This window comes from Macaca thibetana, chromosome 19, assembly GCF_024542745.1.
Source record: "Macaca thibetana thibetana isolate TM-01 chromosome 19, ASM2454274v1, whole genome shotgun sequence".
Classification (NCBI taxonomy): Eukaryota; Metazoa; Chordata; class Mammalia; order Primates; family Cercopithecidae; genus Macaca; species Macaca thibetana.
In genome coordinates this window covers 6288514-6310991 of record NC_065596.1, presented here as the reverse complement: position 1 = coordinate 6310991, position 22478 = coordinate 6288514, and the positions used below count along the sequence as shown (strand labels likewise).

Sequence of the window (22478 nt, the reverse complement as noted above, 5' to 3'; positions counted from 1 at the left end):
GCCTTACTGCAACCTCCGCCTCCCGGGTTCAAGTGATTCTCCTGCCTCAGCCTCCTGAGTAGCTGGGATTACAGGTGCCTGCCACCAGGCCTGGCTAATTTTTTTGTATTTTTATTAGAGAGGGGTTTTCACCGTGTTGGCCAGGCTGGTCTCGAACTCCTGACCTCAAGTGATCTGCCCACCTTAGCCTCCCAAAGTGTGGGGATTACAGGCATGAGCCACTGTGCCCAGCTGAGACCCTGTCTCTAAAAATAAAAATAAATAAAAGAGTATGTTTATTTTTATAACATATGCTATATAATGCTATTTATTATAATGCTATGCACCATAATGATATTCTATCATACATTAATTTTTTTCTTACATTTGAGATCCCAATATCTTATTTATTAAAATATAAAAGTAAGGCTGGGCACGGTGGCTCATGCCTGTAATCCCAACGCTTTGGGAAGCCAAGCCAGGTGGATCACGAGGTCAGGAGTTCGAGACCAGCCTGGCCAACATAGTGAAACCCTGTCTCTACTAAAAATATGAAAGTTAGCTGGGTGTAGTGGCACGTACCTGTAGTCCCAGCTACTCAAGAGGCTGAGGCAGGAGAATCACTTGAACCCGGGAGGTGGAGGTTGCAGTGAGCGGAGACCACACCATTCACTCCAGCCTGGGTGACAGAGCAAGACTCTGTCTCAAAAAAAAAAAAAAAGTAAAACAGTAAAACATGCAGTAAATAAGCAAATGAATAATAACAATAGTACTAATGGCTAACATTTTCTGCACAATCACTCTATATAAATGCGGTTCCAATAGTAGGTGGATGGGCTCATGAAGGCATAATGAAGCCATTTAGCACCATTATTTCCATTTAACGAAAGAGGAAATGAAGGCTCAGAGGTTAAGAAACTAGAGCCCAGGGTTGCAGTTCATAACTAAATGCAATTCTGAGCTTCAGTGCCGAGTTCCTTGAAGGAAGGACTGAATGAGAAATTAAATGAGATGCTGTTTCCCAGCAGGCTCTGGATAAATGCTGGATACATTTTAAGAACAGGCAGAATCAGGCTGAACAGATGCTTTGGGAGTGAGCTCTTCAGCGCAACAGATCTGGGTTCAATCCAGGCCACGTGGTCTAGGGCAAGGGGGCCTCAGTTTGAGCATCTGGGAAATGGAGATGAAAGGGGTATGATACCTCAGAGGTGTTGATGATAGAACAATGGGACCCACGTGCGCCAGACACAGGCTGTGTGCTGTCCGCAGTGCTGACCCCAGAATGGGCCACGAAACTGGAACTCACAGCTTTGGGGTAAGGGAATCAGAGAAGACAAATGTGGAGATGGGGAGAGTTGGGGTTCAAAGAGATGGCCCAGCCTTCCCCTGCTGTACTCCTGAGCCTCACCAATGAGCCTATCTCCACCACCAGACTGAGCATTAAAACTGGGAAACTGGCCAGGTGCGGTGGCTCACGCCTGTAATCCCAGCACTTTGGGAGGCTGAGGCAGGCAGATCGCTTAAGGTCAGGAGTTCAAGACCAGCCTGACCAACATGGCAAAACCCTGTCTCTACTAAAAATACAAAAATTAGCCAAGCATGGTGCTTTGCACCTGTAATCCCAGCTACTTGGGAGGCTGAGGAAGAATTGTTTGAACCCAGGAGGTGGAGGTTGCAGTGGAACGATCTGGGCACCAGATCTGGGCAACAGCACTCAGGCTGGAGTGCAATGGTGTGGTCTCCACTCACTGCAACCTCTGCCTACTGGGTTCAAGTGATTCTCCTGCCTCAGCCTCCCGAGTAGCTGGGACCACAGGCACGTAGTCCCCATCTCAAAAAATAAAAAAGTAAAAATAAAAATCAAAAAGCTGGGAAACTGCCAGACGTGGTGGCTAATGCCTGTAGTCCCAGCACTTTGTGAGGCTGAGGCCAAAAGTGAGTTCAAAAACCAGCCTGGGCACCCTGTCCCTACAAAACATTTTTAAAATTAGCCAGGTGTAGCTGGTGCGGTGGCTCAAGCCTGTAATCCCAGCACTTTGGGAGGCCGAGGCGGGTGGATCACGAGGTCAGGAGATCGAGACCATCCTGCCTAACACGGTGAAACCCCGTCTCTACTAAAAAATACAAAAAACTAGCCGGGCGAGGTGGCGGGCGCCTGTAGTCCCAGCTACTCGGGAAGCTGAGGCAGGAGAATGGCTTGAACCCGGGAGGCAGAGCTTGCAGTGAGCTGAGATCCGGCCACTGCACTCCAGCCTGGGCGACAGAGCAAGACTCCGTCTCAAAAAAAAAAAAATTAGCCAGGTGTAGTGGTACATGTGCCTGTAGTTCCAGCTCTCAAGGAGGCTGAAGCAGGAGGATCGCTTGAGCCCAGGAGGTTGAGACTGCAGTGAGCTATGATTGCGCCACCGCTCTTCAGCCTGGGTTACAGAGGGAAACTCTGTCAAAAAAAAAAAAAAAAAAATGGGGCTGGGCATGGTGGTTCACGCCTATAATCCCAGAACTTCAGCACTTTGGGAGGCTGAAGTGGGTGGATCACGAGGTCAAGAGATCGAGACCAGCCAACATGCTGAAACCCCATCTCTACTGAAAATACAAAAATTAGCTGGGCTGGTGGTGCGCACCTGTAGTCCCAGCTATTCGGGAGGCTGAGACAGGAGAATTGCTTGAAACCGGGAGGTAGAGGTTGCAGTGAGCCCAGATCATGCCACTGCACTCCAGCCTGGTGACGGAGCAAGACTAGGTCTCAAAAAAAATGGGGAAACTGAGGTCCAAGACCATGCCACTAATCAGGACCAGAGCCAGGGCAAAGCGGGGTGGGAGGAAGAGGGTGAGGAGAATGGATGTGAGTTGAACTTGAACTTCTGTGTGTGTAGGGGATGCAGCATAACTCATTTCCTTGCCTATGAGTAGGGGATCCTCTGACTCTTGTGTTGCGGAGGAAGACATCAAAGCTTGGAGAGAAAATGACCTGCTTGCTGGGAGTCATACAGCTGGGGGCTTGAGTCCCGCTCAGACCTCATCCTTCTAGGACTGGTCCCCACATCTGAGCACAATTCGTCCCCACCCTCTCCCAGGGGCACCTGAATTTGAAGGCAGAAATGTAAGTGCTCTGGTAGCTGGGAGGGTGTGTCGGGAAGGAAGACGGTGGAGTGTGAGGGAACAGTGAGCACCTCCCAGATGGGAGGCCCCTGAGATGTCAGCTGCTCATTTTCCTTTCTCTCTCCTCCTTCCTTCCTTCCTTCCTTCCTTCCTTCCTTCCTTCCTTCCTTCCCGTTCCTTCCTTCCTCTCTCTCTTTCTTTCTTTCTTTCTTTCTTTCTTTCTTTCTTTCTTTCTTTCTTTCTTTCTTTCTTTCTTTCTTTCTTTCTTTCTTTCTTTCTTTCTTTCTTTCTTTCTTTCTTTCTTTCTTTCTTTCTTTCTTTCTTTCGATGGAGTCTCTGTGTCTCCCAGGCTGGAGGGCAGTGGCGCAATCTCAGCTCACTGTAAGCTCCGCCTCCCGGGTTCACACCATTCTCCTGCCTCAGCCTCCCGAGTAGCTGGGACTACAGGCACCCGCCACCACACCCAGCTAATTTTTTTGTATTTTTAGTAGAGACATGGTTTCACCGTGTTAGCCACGATGGTCTCGATCTCCTAACCTCATGATCCGCCTGCCTCGGCCTCCCAAAGTGCTGGGATTACAGGCATGAGCCACCGCGCCCAGCCAAGACAGGGTCTTTCTCTGTCACCCAGGCTGGAGTATGCAGTGGTGCAGTCTTAACTCACTGCAGCTTCGACCTCCCAAGCTCAAGGATCCTCCAACCTCAGCCTCCCAAGTAACTGAGACTACAGGCACACACCACAACTCCCAGGTAATTTTTTTTTTTTTTTTTTTTTTTTTTTTTTTTTTGAGACGGAGTCTCACGCTGTTGCCCAGGCTGGAGTGCAGTGGCGCGATCTCGGCTCACTGCAAGCTCCGCCTCCCGGGTTCCCGCCATTCTCCTGCCTCAGCCTCCTGAGTAGCTGGGACTACAGGCGCCCGCCACCGCGCCCGGCTAATTTTTTGTATTTTTAGTAGAGACGGGGTTTCACTGTGGTCTCGATCTCCTGACCTTGTGATCCGCCCGCCTCGTCCTCCCAAAGTGCTGGGATTACAGGCTTGAGCCACCGCGCCCGGCCTACTCCCAGGTAATTTTTGTATTATTTGTAGAGACAGGATCTCACTATGCTGCCCAGGCTGGTCTTGAAACCCTGGGCTCAAGTGATCCACAAGCCTCAGCCTCCCAACGTGCTGGGATTCCAGGCTTGAGCCATGGAAGCCGAGCTTGTCTGCCCATTTTCCTGCTGGGAAAACAAGGTTCCAGATGGGAGAACTCCCTGCACACATTTCTATTTGTTCATGTATTCATTGAACAAATGTAAAAAAATATTCACCTCGTGTTAGAAAGAAAAGAAAACTGGACAAGGGCCTGGGAATGAGGGAGTGGATAATGTTGCTGGCATGAGTTAGGGAATTTTCTGAGCAGGTGACTTTGAGGCAAGACCTGAAAGAGGAGAATGAGCCAGCCAGGAGAAAGTTAGGGGAAAAGAATAACAGGCAGAAGGAACAGCACTTGCGAAGGCCCGGAAGTGGCAAAAAGTTGGTAGGTTTAAGGAACAGGAGTTGGTAAGCCAGGTGCAGTGGCTCACGCCTGTAATCCCAGCACTTTGGGAGGCTGAGGCGGGCAGATTGCCTGAGGTCAGGAGTTCGAGACCAGCCTGGCCAACATGATGAAACCCCTGTCTCTATAAAAATACAAAAATTACCTGGGTATGGTGTTGCGTGCCTGTAAGCCCAGCTACTCGGGAGGCTGAGGCAAGATAATTGTTTAAGACTGGGAGGCGGAGGCTACAGTGAGCCGAGACTGCACCATTGCACTCCAGCCTGGGCGACAAAGGGAGACTCCATCTCAAAAAAAAAAAAAAAAAAAAAAAAGCCAGGCCCAGTGGCTCACATCTGTAATCCCAGCATTTTGGGAGGCTGAGGCGGGTGGATTGCCTCAGGTCAGGAGTTCGAGACCAACCTGGCTAGCATGGTGAAACCCTGTCTCTACTAAAAATACAAAGTAGCCAGGTGTGGTGGCATGGGGCTGTAATCCCAGCTACTCGGGAGGCTGATGCAGGGGAATTGCTTGAATCAGGGAAGTAGAGGTTACAGTGAGCCAAGATTGCACCGCTGCACTCCAGCCTGGGCCACAGAGCAAGACTTCATCTCCAAAAAAAAAAAAAAGAATGGCAGCTGCGAGCCAAGGGCCAGAGTGGAGGGAAGTTCGTTGCTTCAGGGGCTGGGTGAGGACTTGGGATTTGATTCTGGGAGAATGTTGAGGCTTTGAGGAATGTGATTTACTTGGGGATTATAGGAAACCTCCTGTGGCCGACTTGGGGAGCAGGGCCTGTCCCTGGGGCAGAGGCTAGAACAGTGTCCAGGTGAGATATGGACCAGAGCGGGGCCTGTGAGTGGATCTGAGATATGTTTTGGGGGCTGAAGGACAGGTCATAGTCACAGGGTGTGAGAAACAGAAGATTCAAGGGTGTCTGGTGATTTTTTTTTTTTCTTTTTTTTTGAGACAGAGTTTCGCTGTTGTCGTCCAGGCTGGAGAGTAATGGCGCAATCTCACTGCAACCTCTGCCTCTCATTTGCAAGCAATTCTCCTGCCTCAGTCTCCCAAGTAGCTGGGATTACAGGCGCCCACCACCATGCCCAATTAATTTTTGTATTTTTAGTAGAGATGGGATTTTGCCATGTTAGCCAGGCTGGTCTCAAACTCCTGACATCAGGTGATCCACCCACCTAGGCCTCCCAAAGTGCTAGGATTACAGGCGTGAGCCACCACACCCAGCCGTGACTGGTGATTATTAAGCATGATTATTTGTTTTTCAGAAAGCCAGGAGTCACACAGTTACCTGGGGAATGGGGCTGCCATTACTTGCATGGGGAAAATTGAGGGGAAAGCACCAGGCTGTGGGTGGGTTCCGATTTCGCTGGAGCATCACGAGTCCCAGAGGGAGCCAGTGGAGGCAGCTGAATGTTTGGATCTGGAATTATGGGGGACCTGGCTCATTTGAAGGTGAAACAGACCTAACAGGTCTGGGGGCAGTTGCCAGCATCTGGCTGTTGGTGAGATGTGGGGCTGCTCCCGAGAGCCCTGATTCCTGGGACCCAGCTGGCTATCCCTCCCCCATCTGGAGTGGGGTGGGGGTAAGGATGGGTCTCCCAGGAACCAGGGATGGGGAATAGGGGGTTGTCCTCTGGTCTCGGCTGCAGCACACATCAACCTGCCACTCCTGATTTTTCATTTTTTATTTTTTTATTTTTTATTTTTATTTTTATTATTTATTTATTTATTTATTTATTTTTTTTTTGAGACAGAGTCTCGCTCTGTCGCCCAGGCTGGAGTGCAGTGGCCGGATCTCAGCTCACTGCAAGCTCCGTCTCCCGGGTTTACGCCATTCTCCTGCCTCAGCCTCTCGAGTAGCCAGGACTACAGGCGCCCACCACCTCGCCCAGCTAGTTTTTTTGTATTTTTTAGTAGAGACGGGGTTTCACCGTGTTAGCCAGGATGGTCTCGATCTCCTTACCTCGTGATCCGCCTGTCTCGGCCTCCCAAAGTGCTGGGATTACAGGCTTGAGCCACTGCGCCAGGCCTCATTTTTTATTTTTGAGACAAAGTCTCACTCTGTCACCCAGGCTGGAGTGCAGTGGCGCAGTCACAGCTCACTGCAGCCTGGGCCCCCTGGGCTCAAGCAATCCTCCCACCTCAGCCTCCCAAAGTTCTGAGATTACAGGCAGGCGCCACCACCCCCAGCTGAGAGCTCCCTTTTGTTGTTTTTTGTCGTTGTTATTTTGGTTTTTTGTTTGTTTGTTTTGTTTTGTTTTTTGAGACAGAGTTTCGCTCTTGTCACCCAGCCTGGAGTACAATGATGCAATCTTGGCTCACCATAACCTCCACCTCCCGGATTCAAGCGATCCTCCTGCCTCAGCCTCCCGAATAGCTGGGATTACAGTCATGCACTACCACACCCAGGTAATTTTGTATTGTTAGTAGAGATGGGGTTTCTCCATGTTGGTCGGGCTGGTCTCAAACTCACGACCTCAGGTGATCCACCTGCCCAGCCTCCCACACTGCTGGGATTACAGGCATGAGCCAGAGTGACCAGCCTTTTTTTTTCTTTTTCTTTTTCTGTTGAGATGGAGTCTCGCTCTGTTGCCTAGGCTGGAGTGCAGTGGCGCGATATTGGTTCAATGCAACCTCTGCCTCCCAAGTTCAGGTGACCTTCCTGCCTCAGCCTCCCGAGGACCTCGGACTGCAGGCATGCGCCACCATGCACTGCTAATTTTTTGTATTTGTAGTAGAGACACGGTTTCACCATGTTGGCCAGGATGGTCTCGATCTCTTGACCTCATGATCCACCTGCCTCGGCCTCCCAAAGTGTTGGGATTACAGGCATAAGCCACCGCGCCCAGCTTGTTGTTGGTGTTTTGTTTGTTTGTTTGAGACAGAGTCTAGCTTTGTTGCCCAGGCTGGAGTGCAGGGGCACAATCTTGGCTCACTGCAACCTCCACCTCCTGGGTTCAACCAATTCTCCTGCTTCAGCCTCCCAAGTAGCTAGGATTACAGGTGCCTGTCACAACACCCAGCTTACTTTTTGTATTTTTGGTAGAGAGAGCGTTTCTCCATGTTGGCGAGGCTGGTCTCTAACTGCTGTCCTCAGGTGATCCACCCACCTCAGCCTCCCAAAGTGCTGGGATTCCATGTGTAAGCCACTGTGCCTGGCTTCTTTGCTGTTTCTTAAACCTGCCTCGGGGCCTTTGCACGTGCTGCGCCATCTGCCAGGAACACCCTTCCCCCCGCTGTTGAAATGGCTAACTGCTTGTTCTTATTCATACTTCAGCTAAAATGTCAACTCCCCAGAGAAGGCCCTCCTGCCCAGCTCCAGCAGTCTCATGAGCGCTCAGCCACCCCCGCATTTTCTTCTTTTCTTGCCTCATGAGCCCTGTCATTTCGGGACCTGTCACTTCAGTTCTGTGTCCTACACACTCAGCATGGGGCCTGGCACACAGCGGGTGCCATGTGCAGGCGAAATGACTGATGCTGTGAGCTGAGTGTGGGAGAGGCCATCGGAAGGTCCTTACTTTATTTATTTATTATTATCATTATTTTTTGAGACGGAGTCTCGCTGTGTCGCCCAGGCTGGAGTGCAGTGGCGCAATTTCAGCTCACTGCAAACTTCACCTACCAGGTTCAAACGATTCTACTGCCTCAGCCTCCCGAGTAGGTGGGATTACAGGCACCCGCCACCATGCCCAGCTAGTTTCTTTTCTTTTCTTTTCTTTTCTTTTCTTTGAGACAGAGTCTTATTCTGTCATCAGGCTGGAGTGCAGTGACGTGATCTTGGTTCACTGCAACCTCTGCCTCCTGGGTTCAAGTGATCCTCCTGCCTCAGCCTCCCAAGTAGCTGGGATTACAGGCACCCGCCACCACGCCAGGCTAATTTTTTTATTTTTAGTAGAGATGGGGTTTCACCACGTTGGCCAGGCTGGTCTTGAACTCTTTTTTTTTTTTTTTTTTTTTTTTTTTTTTTTTTTTTTTTGAGACGGAGTCTCACGCTGTTGCCCAGGCTGGAGTGCAGTGGCGCGATCTCGGCTCACTGCAAGCTCCGCCTCCCGGGTTCCCGCCATTCTCCTGCCTCAGCCTCCTGAGTAGCTGGGACTACAGGCGCCCGCCACCGCGCCCGGCTATTTTTTTGTATTTTTAGTAGAGACGGGGTTTCACTGTGGTCTCGATCTCCTGACCTTGTGATCCGCCCGCCTCGGCCTCCCAAAGTGCTGGGATTACAGGCTTGAGCCACCGCGCCCGGCCTGGTCTTGAACTCTTGATCTCAGATGATCCACCCGCCTCAGCCTTCCAAAGTGCTGGGATTACAAGCGTGAGCCACGGCGCGTGGCCTAGAGCTCCACCATCAGCGGGACTCCGCAGCATGCTGCCCCTGGCCTTGACCCCAAGTTCCTCCTCTAAGAAACACCCTAAATCTGTCCCTTGCCTGTTCCCAACCCTCCTGTAGCTCCTAGCACCCCTAGAACAAAATCCACACCCCCTTCGCTCAACCCCCAGGACCTAGTGTGTCCTGGCCCCTGCCTACCACCAACTCTCACCTCCCTCCATTTCCCTTGGCTCACCGTGCCTCACCCACCAGCCTCCTTCACAGTTCCTTAAACCTGCCTCAGGGCCTTTGCACATACTGTGCCCTCTGCCAGGAACATCCTTCCCCCAGTTCTTGAAATGGCTGGTTGCTTGCTTTTATCCATTCTTCAGCTAAAATGTCAACTCCCCAGAGAAGTCCTTCCTGCCCAGCCTGGGCAGTCTCATGAGCCCTCACCCACCCCCACATTTTCTCTTTTTTCTTGGCTTAACATCTGTCTCATGAGCCCTGTCATTTTGGGGCCTCTCACTTCCTCTGCCTCCCAGGTTCAAGTAATTCTCCTGCCTCAGCCTCCTGAGTAGCTGGGATTGCAGGCACCTGCTACCACACCTGGCTAAGTTTTGTACTTTTAGTAGAGATGGGGTTTTGCTATGTTGGCCAGGCTGGTCTCAAACTCCCGACCTCAAGCAATCTGGCAATCCGCCTGCCTTGGCCTCCCAAAGTGCCGAGATTACAGGCATGAGCCACTCCGTCTGGCCTTTTTTTTGTTTGTTTGTTTGTTTTTGAGACAGGATCTCATTTAGTCTCCCAGGCTGGAGTGCAGTGGCATGATCACAGTTCACTGCAGCCTCGACCTCCCATGCTCAAACAGTCCTCCTACCTCAGCCTCCCAAGTAACTGGGACCTCAGGCATACACCACCATGCCTGGCTAATTTTTTTCTTTTTTTTTTTTTTTTTTTTGTAGCGATACGGGCTTACTATGTTACCTAGGATGGTCTTGAACTCCTGGGCTCAAATGATCCGCCTGCCTCAGCCTCCCAAAGCACTGAGATTACAGGTGTGAGCCACCGCGCCCAAACTACCCTTTTCCTCTCCTCTTCTGCAGATGGCTGGAGTGTGGATAAATAAACATTAAGGCATATGCAGCCTTGCCTGCCCTACCTGAGGCTCACCCTGAGCACCCTCATTCCACACAATGTTCGCCCAGTTTTTTAACACAAAAAAGCGCTGAGTTCTGGCCAGGTGTGGTGGCTTATGCCTGTAATCCCAGCCCTTTGGGAGGCCGAAGTGAGTGGATCACTTAAGGTCAGGGGTTCAAGACCAGCCTGGCCAACATGGAGAAACCCGTCTCTACTAAAACTACAAAAATCAGCTGGGCGTGGAGACTTGTGCCTGTAACTCCAGCTACTCAGGAAGCTGAGGGAGGAGAAACACTTAAACCCGGGAAGCGGAGGTTGCAGAGAGCAGAGATCACATCACTGCACTCCAGCCTGGGCGACAGAGTGAGACCCTGTCTAAAAAACAAAACAAAACAACAACAGAAACCACTGAGTCCTAGACAGGTTACCAGCCACTCAGGTGACAGACCTGGAATTTGAATCCAGCCCCTGCAGGGTTTTTCTCTTGGCTCAGTTTCCCAGAATAGGGGCATTGGCCGTGATCCGAAGTTGTGGCCTCATAACCCACTGCCCTGGCCTGGGGGTAGCCAGGTCCCCTTTTCTTGGGTGAGTCAAAACCTTGTGTCTAGGCACAAGGGGTCTCCTGCTCCCAAAAGCAGTGGCCACAGCGCTGGGCTGGACACTTGGATCAGGTCCCCAATTCCCTGGTGGCCCTCTCTGGGCTTCAGTGGGCCCCTGTGAGTTGGTCCCCAAGCAGCTCTACATGTTTCCTTTTTTGGTGGGGTGGGGGCATGGGACGGAGTCTTGCTCTGTCTCCCAGGCTGGAGTGCAGTGGCACGATCTTGGCTCACCGCAACCTCCACCTCCCAGGTTCAAGCGATTCTCCTGCCTCAGCCTCCCAGTAGCTGGACTACAGGCATGAGCCACCATGCCCGGCTAATCTTTTTGTATGTCTAGTAGAGATGGGGTTCCTCCATGTTGGTCAGGTTGACCTCAAGTTATCTGCCTGCCTTGGTCTCCCAAAGTGCTAGGATTGCAGGCGTGAGCCACCGCGCCTGGCCAGCTCTGGGTGTTTCTGAGTAGTGGGTCTCTGGGATCTCCTCCCCCATGGCCTGGGCCACCCCTACCCACTACTCACCTTGCTCGGCAGAAAGGAGAGTGCTGTCCGGCTGTGCCTCATGCTGTCGGCATCTCTGGCCCTGCGGAGATGGTTGTGAGACCTCCAGACCCCTGGGAGCCCAGGTACGGCCCTGTGGGACATTCCCTAGTCTAGCTCCCCTAGACAGCAGCTCACTCCCACACTCTCTGCACCCTCCCTTGAATCCCAAGGACATTAAATCAAGGCGGCATGGACCACACCACAGGCACCAGCGTGAGGAACCCACCCGGACCTTGCTGTGATCCCTATCCAGGGACAGCAGCCAGGTACCCAAAGCCCCTCCCCACACCCGTCCAGGTTCAGCAGCCTGGGTGGGGGCATCAGGACCGGCGAAACAAGGTCTCCTGGCCCCAGACCCATGGGAGACACATTCAACTCCCAGAGCGGCTTTGATGGCTTCAGGGGGATTACGAGACCCCGGCCCCTCTCCTGAGAACCCCTCAAGCTCACATAAGCTTGCTACACAAGGCCCGGGTAGGTCTGGCACTCACCACCACTGCTGGGTCCCATGACCTCCCGGGGAGTGAGGGAAGGAGAGGAGAACCTGACCTGGCCAAGAGGGAGGTCCAAGGCTCCCCCAACACCCACTCAGCGGAGCCCCTTAACTGTCTGGGCACCAGGCCAGGACATAACCCACACACTTTCCTTGGGTGAGGCTCCCAGTGGGTGGAGGGCAGAGTGTCCAAGAGGGCCTGAGGGGGCAAGAGAGAGTGGCCAAGAGGGTCACCGGGTGTGGAGGGGGAGGGGTGGGGGAGGGCAGAGGAAGGAGGTGGGAAAGGAGGGAAGGGAGGCGTAGGAGTAAGGAGGCTGGGTAAGAGGTGTTAAGTTTATTTATTTATTTATTTTGAGACAGTCTCACTCTGTCACCCAGGCTGGAGTGCAGTGGCACCATCTTGGCTGACTGCAAGCTCTGCCCCCCAGGTTCATGTGATTCTCCTGCCTCAGCCTCCTGAGTAGCTGAGATTACAGGTGCCTGCCACCACGCCCAGCTAATTTTTGTATTTTCTTTTTTTTTTTAGTAGAGATGGAGTTTTACCATATTAGTCAGGCTGGTCTCGAACTCCTGACCTTGTGATCTACCCGCCTCAGCCTCCCAAAGTGCTGGAATTACAGGTGTGAGCCACCGCGCCCCGCCTGAGAGGTGTTAAGTTTAATTGTTCATGTGTTTGCATATGACGGCGGGGGGTGCGCAAAGGAAGACGGTGGTAGGGGACCAGCAGCTCTGGGAATGGGGGGATTTTATCAACTTAGGGTCTAGTATATGTGCTTCCAAGCAGAGCCCGTGGAGTGTAGCCTAGGGAGCTTGGGGGCTCCACGAAAGCTGCCCACTGCACTGTGCCGCCCAAGGCAGACCAAAGACCCTCTCTGGTTGACCCCCTATCCACAAACTGTTGGGGCTGCAGATGCAGCTAGAAATGGGGCCCCCAGGAGGGTGATGGGTGGGGTGGGAGGTGGGAGGGGGCTGTGGCCAGGGGAAAGGGGCTGATGTGTGGGACTGTTGGCCTCCAGAGCTGCTGTGAGTTAATGTTTCCCCAGCATCGCCAGCTGCCCAGGAGGCCCCGACAGCGTCTCCCCTCCAAAGATATCAAAGCATGACCCAGCCTCAAGCCAGCGTTTGCCCCTCTGTGCTGGGTGACCTGGACCCCGTGGCCTCTCTGAATGTCCATTTCGGGGGCAGCTCCAGGCTGGAGTCGGGGAGACGGCTTGGGGGCACCTCCCAGGACAAGGCACACAACTGACACCCAGCACTGAGCCTCCGTGTCCCCCTTCTGATAAAAAAGTCTGGACAGGGCGTGGGCACAGTGGCTCACGCCTGTAATCCCAACACTTTGGGAGGCTGAGATGGGTGAATCACTTGAGGCCAGGAGTTCAAGACCACGTTACCATATTAGCCTGGCTAATACGGTAAAAATACAAAAATTAACTGGGCATGGTGGCGCATACCTGTAGCTACTCAGGAGGCTGAGGCACAAGAATGACTTGGGGCCAGGCGCTGTGGCTCATGCCTGTAATCCCAGCACTTTGGGAGGCCAAGGTGGATGGGTCACCTGAGGTCTGGAGTTTGAGACCAGCCTGACCAACATGGTGAAACCCCGTTTCTACTAAAAATACAAAAAAATTAGCTGGGTGTGGTGGCAGGTGCCTGTAATCCCAGCTACTTGGGAGGCTGAGGCAGGAGAACCGTTTGAACCCGGGAGGCAGAGGTTGCAGTGAGCCGAGATCGCGCCACTGCACTCCAGTGTGGGCAACAAGAGTGAGACTCCGTCTCATTAAAAAAAGAAAAGAAAAAAAGGCCGGGCATGGTGGCCCACGCCTGTAATCCCAGCACTTTGGGAGGCCGAGATGGGCGGATCACGAGGTCAGGAGATCGAGACCATGGTGAAACCCCGTCTCTACTAAAAAAAATACAAAAAATTAGCCGGGAGTGGTGGCAGGCGCCTGTAGTCCCAGCTACTCGGGAGGCTGAGGCAGGAGAATGGCATGAACCTGGGAGGTGGAGCTTGCAGTGAGCCGAGATTGCGCCACTGTACTCCAGCCTGGGCAACAGAGCGAGACTCCGTCTCAAAAAAAAAAAAAAAAAAAAGAATGGCTTGAACCCAGGAGTCAGAGGCTACAGTGAGCCAAGATTGCACTACTGCACTCCAGCCTAGGTGACAGAGGGAAACTGTCTCAAAAAAGAAAAAAAGAGGCCGGGCGCGGTGGCTCACGCCTGTAATCATAGCACTTTGGGAGGCCGAGGCAGGCGGATCACGAGGTCAGGAGATCGAGACCATCCTGGCGAACATGGTGAAACCCCGTCTCTACTAAAAATACAAAAAAATTAGCTGAATGTGGTGACAGGCACCTGTAGTCCCAGCTTCTTGGGAGGCTGAGGCAGGAAAATGGCGTGAACCCAGGAGGCGGAGCTTGCAGTGAGCCGAGATTGCCCCATTGCACTCCAGCCTGGGTGCGACAGCGAGACTTCATCTCAAAAAAAAAAAGAAAGAAAGAAAGAAAAAAAGAGAAAGAGATGGAGTTCTGCCACATTGCCCCATCTGATCTCAAACTACCAAGGTCAAGCAATTTGCCCACCTCAGCTTCTCAAAGTACTGGGATTACAGTGGTAAGCCACCATGCCCAGCTTCCAAGTTTTGTTTGTTTGTTTTGAGACAGAGTCTTACTCTGTTGCCTCGACTGGAGTGCAGCAGTGCAATCTCGGCTCACCGCAACCTCTGCCTCCCAGGCTCAAGCAATTCTCCTGCCTCATCCTCCCTAGTAGCTGGGATTACAGGCGCCCACCACCACACCAGGCAATTTTTGTGTTTTTAGTAAAGATGGGGTTTCACCATGTTGGCCAGGCTGGTCTTGAACTCCTGACCTCAAATGATCCACCTACCTGGCCTTCCAAAGTACCAGGATTACAGGCATAAGCCACCACACCTGGCCCCAATTTTTTTTTTTTTTAATTAGCCAGGCATACTGTCCCCCTGTAGTCCCAGCTACTCAGGAGGCTGAGGCAGGAGGATCACTTGAGCCTGGGAGGTTGAGGCTGCAGTAAGCCGAGATTGCACCATTGCACTCCAGCCTGGGCAACAGAGCAAGATCCTATCTCGAAGAAAAAAAAAAGTTACCTCCTCAAAGAGGCCTCCCTACCTTCTCAGCAAACCTGGACACCACAACCCTTGTGGTTTGGCCACCGCAGCCCTTGTGGTTTGGCCACAGTCTCAGTCTGTGACTCCATGGCCTTCTGTGCCACCTGCAAAGATCTCATGTGATCTCCTGATTCTTCTTCTTTTTATTTTTTTAGATGGAGTCTTGCTCTGTTGCCCAGGCTGGAGTGCAGTGGGGTGATCTCAGCTCACTGCAACCTCTGCCTCCTGGGGTTGAAGCGATTCTCTGCCTCAGCCTCCTGAGTAGCTGGGATTACAGGCACCTGCCACCATACTCAGCTAATTTTTGTATTTTTAGTAGAGACAGAGTTTCACCATGTTAGCCAGGCTAGTCTCAAACTCCTGAGGTCAGGAGATCTGCCTGCCTCAGCCTCCCAAAGTGCTGGCATACAGGTGTGAACCACCACGCTCAGCCAAGTGATCTCCTGATTCTTATCTGTCCCTGCCTTGAGTCTGTGGCTCCCCTGAGAGTAAAGACATGGTCCCCACTGTGACTCCAGCCCAGAGCCCAGCACATAGTAGGTGCTCAGCTAATGTTTGTCACACGAATCCATAACTCAGGAGGCCTTGGATGAATGGTAGGGGGTTTATTTCCTCAGGTTCTGCTCCTCCCCAGGCACCCCAGCCCCATCCACGCCCACATCTCTGTTGGCTCCTCAGGGCTCACTCCTGGAGGTGGTGGGCAAAGGACAATCTGTCATTCATGGATCCCTGAGGAAGGAACACACAGGGAGGCATTCAGACACCAATGGGCTCTACAGCCCAGGCTGGTCCTGCTTGGGAGGGCAGCTCCCCCAACCCTACCTTGGCCCCAGGGCTGAGCCCCCAGCCCAGCCCCTACCTTACCATGGACACCTCGTCCAGCTTCTCGAATGTGGACTCATCCCGGTGACAGAACCTCACAGCCGTGACCACAGACCCGATGAGCAAAAGAGACACCAGCAAACACACGACCACCACCACACCCGGGTTCCTGTGTAACTCAGGGGGCCCAGTGTCACCTGGAGCTGCGGGAAGGAGCTCAGAGTCAGCCCTGGGCCCTATTGCCCCCAAGCCTAAGACACCCACCAGGGCCCAGAGCCTTTTAAATCTGTTCTCAGGAAGCTGAACTCTCTTCCCTTTCCAGTTGAGGCTGCCACTTTTTAATCATTTATTTTAGAGACAGGGTCTCACTCTGTCACCCAGGTTAGAGTGCAGTAGTGCGATCACAGCTCACTGTAGCCTCGATCTCCTGGGCTCAAGTGATACTCCCACCTCAGCCTCCTGAGTAGCAAGGATTACAGGCATGCACCACCATGCCTGACCCTTTTTTTTTTTTTAATTGAGACAGGGTCTTGCTCTGTCACACAGGCTAGAGTGCAGTGGCGTTATCTCAGTGTACTGCAACCTCCATCTCCCAGGATCTAGTGATCCTCCTACCTCAGCCTCCCAGGAGCTGAGACTACCATCCAGCTAATTTTTGTATATTTAGTAGAGATGAGGTTTTGCCATGTTGCCCAGGCTGGTCTTGAACTCATTGACTCAGGTGATTCATCCGCCTTGGCCTCCCAAAGTGCTGGGATTACACGTGTGAGCCACTGAGCCCAGCCTAATTTTTAAATTTTATTTTATTTATTTATTTATTTATTTTTGAGACGGAGTTTGTTTTTTGTTTTTGTTTTTTTCCCTCCAAGACGGAGTCTTGCTCTGTCTCCCAGGATGGAGTGCAGTGGTGCAATGTTGGCTCACTCCAACCTCCATCTCCTGGGTTCAAACAATTTTCCTGCCTCAGCCTCCTAAGTAGCCTGGATTACAGGCACCCGCCACCATGCCTGGCTAATTTTTGTATTTTTAGTAGAAATGGGGTTTCACCATGTTGGCCAGGCTGGTCTTGAAATCCTGACCTCAGGTGATCCGCCCGCCTTGGTCTCCCAAAGTGCTGGGATTACAGATGTGAGGCACCACGCCAAGCCATTTGTTTATTCGTTTGTTTTTATATTTATTTATGTATTTATTGAGACGGAGTCTCGCTCTGCAGCCCAGGCTAGAGTGCAGTGGCGCGATTTCAGCTCACTGCAACCTCTGCCGCCTGAATTCAAGCGATTCTCCTGCCTCAACCTCCCAAGTAGCTGAGATTACAGGCGTCTGCCACCGCGCCTGGCTAATTTTTGTAGTTTTAGTAGAGACGGGGTTTCACCAAGCCAGGCTGGTCTTGAACTCTTGATCTCGTGATATACCCTCCTTGGCCAAAGTGTTGGGATTACGGGGGTGAGCCACCGCGCCCAGCCATTTTTAGATTTTTTTGTAGAGACAAAGTCCTGCTATTTTGCCCAGGCCCAAATACATAATGTATAACCTGTCTCCCCACCACAGCAAGTATTAGTTTCTCTCTTTGCCCATCGCTGCGTGCCCAGCCCCGACATACACCAGGCACTTAATAAATGCGCAGAGCATGAAGGGCTTTAGACAATGGAGCAGAGATAGCAAGCCCTTCCTAGAGCATTCTCGGGGCTGTACCTCCCCCTAGTGGTCAGTTCCCAAACTGCAGTCTGTTACACCCGCCACCTCCCTACAAATGCCCCAAATCTCTTAATACTTACCTGGGCCAGGGGGCTCCAAGGTCTGGTCAGTGGAGGTCAAGGGCTCTGTTCCGGGGCTGTGGGAAGTGGGGCTCCAGTGCGGGGTCAGGGATTCGGAACTGGGGAGGGTGGAATGGGAAGAGGGGGTGAGCTCTGCATTGGGGAAACCAGAACTAGGGTGCGTGGTTGTCTCTGGTTGTGGGGAGGAGGGAATCATCCTTGACTCTGTGGAACCGGGGCTGGACTGGATGGGAGGGGTTGCCCCTGAACTTGAGGGGCTGAGGTGGGTCATGGAGCCTGTCTCCAAACTCAGGGGGCTGGAGTAGGTTTTGGGGGGTTCCCCCGAACTGAGGGTGTTGGGGGTGAAGGGAGAAGAAGTCAGAGAGCTGAGAGATGATGTCTCCATACTGTTCTCTGAGGTCGTACCTGAAAAAGAAAAACATCATTGGAAGCCAGGCGCAGTGGCTCACGCCTGTAATTCCAGCATGTTGAGATGTCAAGATGAGAGCATCACTTGAACCCAGGAATTAGAGACCAGCCTGGGCAACATAGCGAGTCTCTCTCTCTCTCTTTTTTTCTTTTTTCTCTTTTGAGATGGAGTCTCGCTCTGTCACCCAGACTGGAGAGCAGTGACGCGATCTCGGCTCACTGCAACTTCCACCTCCTGGGTACAAGCAATGCTCCTGCCTCAGCCTCCACGCCTGGCTAACTTTTGCATTTTTAGTTTCACTGTGTTGGCCAGATTGGTCTCGAACTCCTGAACTCAGGTGATTCACCTGCCTTGGCCTCCCAAAGTGCTGGGATTACAGGCATAAGCAATCGTGCCCAGTCTTTTTATTTTTATTTTTAATTCATTTATTTGCCCAGGTCATAGGGAGACCTGAAAGATTTAGGACACCATGTGAGCGCTCAGTGGGATACTGAGGCTCCCCCTCAAATTCATGCTCCTTGTCTGAAGTCCCACAGCCCGGGTTCAAGGGCAGATCAGCGTTCCTCTTGGCTCAGATCTCTAGAAGCCCTTTGGATATGGGCAGTGACTGCATCCCAGGCAGCGCTGGGCAGCTCCTTTACATTTTCTGGGACTCAGTTTTCTTTTCTGTAAAATGGAAATCATGTGGAGTTGGTGCCTCTGACAGTTCATCAGTCAGGTTCGTAGTGGGTGTACACAAGCCAGGTGCTCCCAGCTACTGGAGAGGCTGAGGCGGGAGGATCTCCTGACCCCAGGAATTCAAGGCTGTAGTGCACCATGATTGCACCACTGCACTCCCGCCTGGGAGACATAACGAGACCCTGTCTCTACAAAAAAATAAAACAAAAATTAGCCAGGCATGGTAGTACATGCCTAGTCCCAGCTACTCAGGAGGTTGAAGTAGGAGGATCGCTTGAGTCCAGGAGTTCAAGGTTGCAGTAAGCCATGATCATGCTACTGAACTCCAGTCTGGGCAACAGAGCAAGACCCCATCTCTTAAAAAAAAAAAAAAAAAGGCCGGGTGCAGTGGCTCACACCTGTAATCCCAGCGCTTTGGGAGGCCGAGGTGGGCAGATCACAAGGTCAGGAGATCAAGACCATCCCGGCTAACACGGTGAAACCCTGTCTCTACTAAAAATACAAAAAATTAGCCAGGCGTGGTGGCGGGCGCCTGTAGTCCCAGCTACTCGGGAGGCTGAGGCAGGAGAATGGAGTGAACTCAGGAGGCAGAGCTTTCAGTGAGCGGAGATGGCACCACTGCACTCCAGCCTGGGTGACAGAGAAAGACTCCGTCTCAAAAAAAAAAAAAAAAAAAAAAAACCACAATAGAATAGCAACCTAGTGGGCGTACTGTGACACTCAACTATAAAGATCTACCTATGAGCTCAGAGAGGATCAGCCCTAATTTCCCCCAGGTACCCCTAGGCTAACCTCAACTTTGATGGCAGACACAAAGACACAGGTACTGGGAACATGTCTCTGGAACCCACCCTCCCGCATGGTAGTCCAGCCACTTCCTGGCTCCCATCCCATCCCAGGCATGGAGTCCAGGGACCAGGCCGAGGGCGGGTAAATAGTTCATGAGCCACCTCCCACAATGACTTCGCACCCAGTTCCAGGTATCTAGGCCTCTTAGGTGTGTACAAGTTCATTCATCAACTCTCTGCCCCACCCATCCACTCTGCTCTGGGCCAAACTTGGTGCTTCCTCCTTGACTCACCCCAGGCAGCAAAAATGCGGAAGTAACACTCAACACTGGCCCTGAGAGGGTGCTGGGTCCACATGCTGCCCTCCCCGGATCTCTATGTAGCCCCCCAGGACCTGTGGGGATGACAGCTGAGTCTAGAAGAGGCATGGAACTCGGGCTGGACTTCATTCCCATTTGACAGATGAGAAACTGAGGCTCAGAATAGCAGAGGGTCTGGCCTGAGGTGACTGGGGAGGTGGGCAGAAGGCCCCTCAAGGAACTGCGTCCTCTGTTTCTGCTGAAATGAAGAAGATTCAGAGGCCATAGTGGACTCCAAGCCAAGTCAGAATTCTGGGGAGCTGAGTGCTTAGTGAACTGAGGAAAAGCTGTGGACTTAAAAAAGGAAGAGTTGGAGGACACAAGCCCTGCTGAGTGCCTGGCACTGAGTAGGCACTGGTGAGCTGCTGAAGAGTTGACCAGAAGGTAAAAATAAAGCTGTTTCTAGGCACTGTGCTGGGTGTTTGCTTTTCCCAGAGACTCCTAGACTGGGAGGCTCACAGGAGCCAAGTCAACCAGTTCTAACCTGAGTCTGGGAGAAGCTGGACTGAGCCTCAGTTTCCTGAGCTGTGAAATGGGAATACAAGTGGTGCCTTCTGAATGAAACCGTTCCCTACAATGAGCATTTCAGCCATGGTGGCCTCTGCTCTGCTATTACAGGTCTGGGGGGTAGGACACCAGTCAGAGAGAGTGACGACACAGTGGCAGGTAAAGGGCAGAAAAAGGGAATGCAAGAAGTTCAAGGCTCCTCCCCTCCATCCTAGGCACTGTCTTATAGCACAGCAAGAGGGAATTAAGTCAGACACCCAGAAGAACTTCTCATGGGAACCACAGATGTTTGACAACCAGGAAGTGAGTCCCTGTTCCCTGGAACACCCACGGCCCTGAGGTCTCCGCCATTCTCCCTTTGCGGATAGGCTAAAAGGAATAGATTTGAAAAGGAGCCTCAAAGTAGGTGTGAGGCCGTCTGTAGCCTCCAGCCGGTTCAGGGCTCACTGGAGTTGCAGAACCCACAGCCCCAGGGCTTGGGAGCAGCGGTGCCTCATCTGTCCTCACAGCTGCTCCGTTTGTTTCTGGGGGAAAGGCCAGCCTTCCCCGGAGCGCTGGCGGACCAGCGTGGCCTGAGGGAGGGGTCCAGAAGCCAGGTGTGTGACTGGGCTGTGCGTCCCCCACCCCCACCCTTCTTATTTCTGGAAGCTGAGCCTCCCTTTTACCAGCTCTTACCTGTGTAGGGAGTACTGCTACTGTTACTCGCATCGGCTTTTAGTGGCAGCACCAGCACCAAAAGCAGAAGTGGCGGCAGCTGAGGGCACGCCATTCCTGTGCCGGGAGGGCCTGCCACCGGCTCTGCACAGGTGTGTGGCCAGGCGTGTGCCCAGGTGCCAGCTCCTTGCACCTGGGCGTGCGCTCCCTGCTGGCGGAGTGCGGGACTGTGCAGGGGCGAGGCGTAGGTGGGGCTTCAGGGTGTGGGACCTCCCTGGGGAGCTCCTGTTCCCCTGGGGTGTGGTTCTTGCCCTCTTCACCTGGACTCCACCCCTTCTAAACATGACGACCCAGAAGCTCTCAAAGCCAGTCATCCACTAAAGACCTCTGCCCCTGATGTCCCCTTTCCCCCTGCTTCTGGCTCCACAGCAGCCCAAACCCCTGCTGTCACTCCCTCTGCCCCTCCTCCTGCCAGGTTGCCCCCTCTGGGAGCCCCTATTGCCCCCACCTCCCTCCTGTCCCTGAACCCGCAGGGCTGGGGATGTCCTTATCCTCCTCTGTCCTCTGTCTCACCCAGACTGGAGCCTTTTGGGGACATGACTGAAACCTTCTAACCTTCTAGCATTTCTATTACGGATTTCTTTTTCTTTCTTTTCTTCTCTTTTTTTTTTTTTTTTTTTTTTTTTTTGAGACAGAGTCTTGCTCTGTCACCCAGACTGGAGTGCAGGGATGCAATCTCGACTCACTGCAACCTCTGCCTCTTGGATTCAATTCTCCTGCCTCAGCCTCTTGAGTAGTTGGAATTACAGGCGTCCACCACCACACCCTGCTAGTTTTTGTATTTTTTAGTAGAGACGGGGTTTCATCACATTGGTTGGCCAGGCTGGTCTCGAACTCTTGACCTCAAGTGTGATCCACCCACCTCAGCCTCCCTCCCAAACTGCTGGGATTACAGGCATGAGCCACTGTGCCCTTTTTTTTTTTTTTTTTTTTTTTTAGAGACAGGGTCTCACTCCATCACCCAGGCTGGAGTGCAGTGGCACAAACAGCTCACTGCATCCTCAAACTCCCGGATTCAAGGGACCTCCCACCTCAGCCTCCCAAGTAGCTGCGATTACAGGCATGCACCCCCGTGCCTGGCTAATTGTTTTTTTTTTTGAGACTGAGTTTAGCTCTTGTTGTCCAGGCTGGAGTGCAATGGCACGATCTTGGCTTACTACAACCTCTGCCTCCTGGGTCCAAGTGATTCTCCTGCCTCAGTCTCCTGAGTAGCTGGGATTACAGGCATGTGCCATCACGACTGGCTAATTTTGTATTTTTAGTAGAGATGGGGTTTCTCCATGTTGGTCAGACTGGTCTCGAACTTCCGACCTCAGGTGATCCGCCCGCCTTGGCCTCCCAAAGTGATGGGATTACAGGCGTGAGCCACTGTGCCTGGCCTTTTTTTGTTGTTTTTTTTTTTTAGTAGAGATGGGGTTTTACCATGTTGGCCAGGCTGATCTCTAACTCCTGACCTCAGGTGACCCACCCGTCTTGGTTTCCCAAAGTGCTGGGATTACAAGCATGAGCCACGGCACCCAGCAATCCCGTAGAATTTTTTTAGGGGTGAGGGACTCGAAGAGGGTGCTCTGGTCCAGGTCCCAGACACATTGCTAGAGC

At 52.4% G+C, this 22478-nt stretch overlaps 2 protein-coding genes across 3 annotated transcripts in view; both read right to left on the bottom strand.

Moving 5' to 3' along the window:
* Positions 1–22478, bottom strand: part of RAB3A (RAB3A, member RAS oncogene family) — a 162787-nt gene that overhangs the window by 43057 nt on the left and 97252 nt on the right. The gene's annotated exons all lie outside the window — the stretch shown is intronic.
* On the bottom strand, positions 15418–21061 carry LOC126942325 (uncharacterized). Its single transcript, XM_050769779.1, has 4 exons — positions 20841–21061; positions 17425–17829; positions 15692–15852; positions 15418–15556 (listed from the first exon to the last, which is right to left on the bottom strand). Exons 1-4 carry the CDS (start codon positions 20932–20934, stop codon positions 15509–15511), a joined length of 708 nt encoding a protein of 235 aa, XP_050625736.1. The 5' UTR covers positions 20935–21061; the 3' UTR covers positions 15418–15508.

Bases quoted from the DNA above. Each gene is read 5' to 3' on its own strand.
- LOC126942325 (XM_050769779.1), bottom strand. From the start codon at position 20,934: ATGGCGTGCCCTCAGCTGCCGCCACTTCTGCTTTTGGTGCTGGTGCTG. The intron at 17,830-20,840 runs GTAAGAGCTGGT...TTTCTTTTTCAG, and splicing joins TAGCAGTACTCCCTACACAG to GTACGACCTCAGAGAACAGT. The intron at 15,557-15,691 runs GTAAGGTAGGGG...TTCCTTCCTCAG, and splicing joins AGCTGGACGAGGTGTCCATG to GGATCCATGAATGACAGATT.